Source organism: Blennius ocellaris (genome assembly GCF_963422515.1).
Source record: "Blennius ocellaris genome assembly, chromosome: 18".
Lineage (NCBI taxonomy): Eukaryota > Metazoa > Chordata > Actinopteri > Blenniiformes > Blenniidae > Blennius > Blennius ocellaris.
The window spans coordinates 5506398-5512607 of NC_137667.1; the positions used below are offsets into that span (position 1 = coordinate 5506398).

The window sequence follows — 6210 nt, forward strand, 5'->3', positions numbered from 1 at the left end:
CACGAGTGGATTCGGGGGCTATAAAAGAGTGTTTCATTGTGCTTGGCTGAGAGCCGACCTGTTGACCCAAACTGCAGCCTGCTCCCGTGTGCACCTGAGGACCAAATACAACAGCAGGTAGATCTCCTTCCTTCCCTTCACTGACTCTGTGTCTATATATTAAGATCACAACTAGCGGGTTCACATTTTGTCTTAAATGGAAATTATTTTTAATGTAAAAAAAAAATCTGACTCTTGTAACAAGGTGAAGGTTTCTTGAAATGATGTGCTACCTACTGAGAGAAGGGGACAAAATGAAAAGTTCATATGATCCAGGACATTTTTAAATAATCCAAATTTTACAGTTATACAGTTACTGATTAAGAATGATAGTGATTACAGAGTTGTGGTTTAATACATCGAATAATCTCGGTTCTTATCTTATAATTAGTCAAATGACCAAGCAATATTGCACTGAGAAGCTGTGAAATGCATCCATGCAAATAAATAAGGATTTTTAACTGTGTTCTTGTTGAATTTGTTACTAATACCAAACACTGGGCTACTCCCAGTAACTATTCAAACCATTACAACTTTACCAAGTATGGGTAAATATTCAGTATGTGAATCTACATTCACAACAATTATTGGCTTCAGGTGAAAACAAGTGAATGCCTGTTGCTGCACATTCCTGTTTAAGTGTGTTAAAACGTCCCAGCACGAGTCAGGAGACTGTGGGTTGTTGGCCTCACTCAATTAGCACAATCCGCAGCAGTCGGTGAGCTTCAGGACGTCTTGATTAATACAATCCCAGTGTCAACATTTTGTGACACTTTGAGCTGTAGAGTCCTCTGCTGGTCACCTTGTGAACTATTTTCCCTCAACAAGTTCATTTTTTTTTCTTTCTTATTTTTTAGGTTTTGACAGGCAAGGTCTCTTTAAAATGGCATGAAAATACTTTAAAGTTTGTTTGTTTTCGTTTTTAATTTATATACAAAAGAGAATAGTGAAAGAAAATCATATAAATCACTTTTTTTAAAATCAAAAATACAAAACATTACTGACAAGACAAAGACAAATAATGTATAAAGCAACCAACTTCTTAAAAATATTCAAAACTTTATTTATTTATTTGTTGTTTTTTCACAGAGATGGGGGTTGTAACGAGAGATTATTTTAAGATTAAACATGGTGGGTTTCAACATTGTAGTCATTTTGTCTTTCAATATGTAAAATGAGATTGTGGAACAGATGGAGGTGGAGCTCAGGAAATGACCAAACATGACCCAGTTCAAAAAAACATTACAAAACAATGGTGTTCACACGTGCAGGGAGGAGGGCAGGCCGCAGACGCAGGATGATTTATTATTCATCAATTATTTTATTGTAAATAGGGAAATGTCGAGTTTATTAGTAAATGTGTTCATAAAAGAACTACAGGAATGAATAAGCTTGTGTGTGTGTGTGTGTGTGTGTGTGTGTGTGTGTGTGTGTGTGTGTGTGTGTGTGTGTGTGTGTGTGTGTGTGTGTGTGTGTGTGTGTGTGTGTGTGTGTGTGTGTGTGTGTGTGTGTGTGTGTGTGTTGCTCCCACATGTCCAAAATAAACGTCCAAAGTCAAGCAAATAAATGTAAATGATCTCATTTTTATAGGCAGTATGGATGTAAGTACCTCATCAAATTCTCACGTCGCCGCCCTGGTAAGACACAAATTATTATTATTATCGTTGCAGCAATCTAAATACAGATGTTTGGTTGTTTGTATGTTTTTTTGTTTTTTTTTTGCTTATGTCAAACGGCCATGTTTGCAACTTCAAGTTGGTGTCCTCCATCCTGTCCACTCTCTCTCTTCCACGTATCGCGGTCTTGCCCGCTGACCCTCCTCTCTCTCCCCCTCCCCCTTCTCCTCCCCCGTCTCCACCCCCGCCTCAGCACTCTGATGCTCTGTGTGGCCCCTGTCCGCCCTCTGGCTCTGTCCCCCAGCCGAACGGCCTTTGGCCCAGTCTTCCATCGTCTGCAGGTGGGTTCCCTGCTTGGCCGGGGCAGTTCATCCAGCCCACCCAACCTACCCAGCTCACCCAGCCTATCCAGCCCACCCAGCTCATCCAACCTGCCCAGCCCACCCAGCTCATCCAGCCCACCCAGCCCACCCAGCTGATCCAGCCCACCCAGCCTGCACCCTGTTGGCCCGGCCAGCCAAACACACCCTGCTGGCCCGGGACACAACCAGCCGTCTCTGTCGCTGCTCCAATGACCATTTCGCCGCCTGCTCAAGTCATGGCGCCGGCTCCAGCCCCTGCACCGATCGCGACCATGGTTCCAGCTCAAGCTCAGGCTTTACCTCCAAACCCGATGCAGTCTTGCCAGCCCTGTTGGCCCGGAACTCAGTACCAGCCCCAGCAGACGCCGGCTCCAATTCAAGTTCAAGTCCCAGCACAGACTCCACTTCCAGCCCCGGTGCCCGCTCCCGCTCCCAGCATCCACCCAAGCGTACCGGGATGGGCCGCCCACCCTGGGTGGTCCTATCACCCGGGACAGTCGGGATGGCCTGGACAGAATCCATCTCTGGTGCCGATACACTGGCTTCAACCCACGTCTGGTCCTTTAGTGAGTCGAGCACAAGAACTTCACCTTACATGCCTCATGTTGTGTTGTTGGTTGGTTGTCGTGCTTATTGGGTCTCTCTGCTTTTCAGAGTGTCCCATACAACTTGAACCTGACCCGAGGAGTGTATGACAAAATGATGATGACCATCCTGGGCCATGTGAAACCTGATGGTAAAATGTAAGCCTATGTCCACGCACCACTGACGTCTCCATGTTCTCTTTGAGCTTGCACAAGAAAATTGACGGCAATCACATGAAGGACACATGTTACGCAAAATTTTCGATTCATTCAAGAGTGTTGCGTTCGTTCTCCCCCAGGTTCACAGTGAACTTCCTCAGAGGAAACGACATTGCTTTTCACATCAACCCCCGCTTCAACGAGGGCGGGAAACAAGTAGTGGTCCGAAATCACAAACTGGGTGAGCGCTGGGGCCCTGAAGAGAGGGACCTGAAGGGATCCTTCCCTTTCGCACTGGGGAGCCCTTTTGAGGTGAGCGCTGAAAATATCAAACAGACAAGGGCCACTGGCTCCAGGAATTTAAATGCAAATATGCTATTTGAAGAATCCTGATGTCAATAAATCAATGCCACATTGTTACGGGCTCCTTTAAAACACTGTCCGTGACGAGTTCAACTCATTCAAATAAAAGAAAAATGCCACCTACAATAACAATATAGATTAAAACTAAATGCTGAGGAAGTAAAACTAACTCAAACTAACCACAGTGTCATGGTTGTTGTGCTCTACTAATTTCACGATGACGTGCTGCTCTTTCAAAATGCTACATGTGCTACATTTGACTCACTCTAGGTCACTTTCTCATGGTTAACATCAGGCTAACGTTTGGAAAAGATGGAAAAGGGTCCTAGATAAAGGAGCTGCTGTACTGCAGGGAGGCTCCTGGAGGTCAGTGGGGGTCTCATGTTGCTCAGTAACATCAATAACAACCATGTTAAACAAGCAGGGCAAAGCGGCGACCAATGAGAGGAGGCGTCCTTGTATGTGAGCCGACTGACACCCGTAATAATCATCGCATGTTCAGATGCATTCCCATGTTATTAAGTGATCCAACATTCATATGAACGTGTCATTAACTGTCTGTCCTGCACAGCATTACATTGCCCCATGGGTAGAAATACAGCTAAACTACCAACGTGTATGTGCAGAGGTGTGTTTGTCTCTCATTTTGTGTGCTTAAACTGATATGTGTGTGCATGTATTGAAATCTCAGTGTCTGTAATAAGAACATACTTAAATCTGTTCAAATACGCACATAGGTTGAATTTTTTACAAGTGGATTTTGCAACTCTTCTGCCATGACAGAGATTTATCTGTAATTACAGTTAATAATTTGCCCTAAGAAGCACAGCTGTTGTACTATGTGATTTATTATAACAAAACATTTTAAGAGAATAAGCAAAAGTCCAGCTTTTCACATCCTGGCCAAGGGATGCAACTTGTAATGTTTTGTTGAGGTTTTTTTTTTTTATCAAGGGACTATTTTTGTAAGCATGCATTTGAATTGACAGGTTCATTGATTCTAATCTGCCCACAAAATGCCAAAGGGAAAAACAAATACTTAGGAGGTGGAGTGCGCTGTGTGCACACTGACATAAAAAAACCCTCAAAACAAGTTATTTGTGTCCACTTATTGTCGAAGTTTAGAATAGTCTTTTTAAATGTGTGTCTTTTGTTATATGATATAATTTTAGACGCATTCGAGTGTCTTCTAGGTATTACTGCACCGAGATGAAATTTAACAAACGTGACGATACAAATCTAGACGGAGGGCCTCAAAAATCTGGGAAGTAACTCTTCTATCTTCCCCCTAGCAGAACGTAGTGAAATCCACTTGTATGCTGACTTGAGGTGACTATTTACAGTTCTTTGTAGGCGTACATGAATCTACACGCTGAACAAATCACACATGAGCAAATCTACACCATAGATGCTGGCATGGATCTGTGTGTGCACAACAAATACCAGCACCGACACAACTCGCACAGTTTGATTTTCTTGCACCAGTATAAATAGTTTACAGCTTTAAAAAAAAAAAAAAAGATATTTATTCACCAGATAAACCCACAGCAACACTCGTTTTTTATTTACATTTTCTACTGACGCCTGCGCCACGTGTGTGTCTTTGTAAACCACCTCACTGAGTGTTTTCCTGTGTTTCAGATGAAGATCCTGTGCAGCTCCGACTCCTTCAGGGTGGCAGTGAACAACATCCCAATGTTTGAGTTCCGTCACCGTGTCCGCGAGTTCAACCGCATCGACAGGATCAACATCCTGCACGATGTTGTTCTCACCTATGTCAACGTGGAGACACTTCCTTGAAAAAACAAACAAACAAAAAAAAAAACCCACTACTACTCACATATAATAATATAATACATGAATATGAGTGTAAGTCTCAGCAGACAGAAATGCACATCTCGGTATACCCACAACCTTAACCATTAATATACCTTATCTTGCAGAAAGCTTAACAAATATTTTGTTTTGTGTGTTTCTTTTTGATTAATACAGACTGAGCTGAGCTCATTTTATACTTTTCTTCAAAGGGCTAAATATAACATTTGCTACAATAGTGCACAGGCTTGTGTTTTCTAGTATGTATATTCTACAGTATTCTTTTTTTTTTAAATAAGCTCTTTATAATCACAATGATACTAACTGACATGATTCAGACTGGAAAATTATCTCTGGGCGATTTGTAAATTCACCCACTGTACTCATTTACTCTATAAAATGGCAAATACCTGGAAACGCTCACATTTCGGGGGCAATTTGGTGTCATCAGTTCGCCTCAAACGCATGTGGTGGTGAATTTAGAATACCAGTTATTACCATTGAACCAGTTATTTGCTTTTCGAGTTCAAATATCTGTTGGGTCATCCATTCAAACCGCCTATACCACTGTTGTAACTATACCTATACACGTATGATTTTTTTAAATTTATTTTTTTAACACTAAAGCTCCAAAGTACCAGGAGAAAACCCACACATGCTCAGTATGAACATGCAAACTCTGCATTGAAAGCACCTCCGGCCTGGACTCAAAGCGCTATGCTAACCACCACTGTACGACCCTTTGTCTCATGGTGTGACTCCTAAATAAAGTTATTATTAAGACATCGGCTTCAGTATTTATTTATTTTTTTGCTCTTTATTTTAAGCAAACAAACATAAATATGAGACAAACAAAAGGAACGTTTCATACAAATAGAGAATACCAAATAAACACTTATATCAGTGAAGCAGCACATTTGCATGACTGATGTACCCTGAAGTGATTCACTTAAAATGAGCTACTTTTGTGGCGAGGAAGATGTTGGTGATACATAAATGTCACTTACACGTCTCAGAGGAAGTCTTTCATCTTTCACCGTATAGCACACCATCTCTCTCCTCACATATCAACCCGACTTCCTCTTCCCTTTCAACACGAACTTACGTTGTTCCTTATTCCTCGCATTAAAAGCGTGTCTACCAAACCTGCTTTCTGTACTTCAACGACACCCATTGCATTATTTGAAACCAAAAGCAATCCTCAGCCAGCTCCATTCTCTCCACAAGTGTTTTGACTCACGCTGCTCCTCGTGTAAAACGTCATTCTTATAT

At 42.0% G+C, this 6210-nt stretch overlaps 1 protein-coding gene across 1 annotated transcript; it reads left to right on the forward strand.

Moving 5' to 3' along the window:
• Nucleotides 1-1634: 1634 nt before the first annotated feature.
• Nucleotides 1635-4923, forward strand: LOC308143254 (uncharacterized protein; the record flags this gene model as incomplete). The annotated part of the gene is made up of 5 exons (XM_080513993.1): nt 1635-1640; nt 1960-2583; nt 2672-2760; nt 2901-3072; nt 4765-4923. The coding sequence occupies 5 exons, from the start codon at nt 1635-1637 to the stop codon at nt 4921-4923; spliced, it is 1050 nt and encodes a 349-aa protein (XP_080370119.1).
• Nucleotides 4924-6210: the final 1287 nt, after the last annotated feature.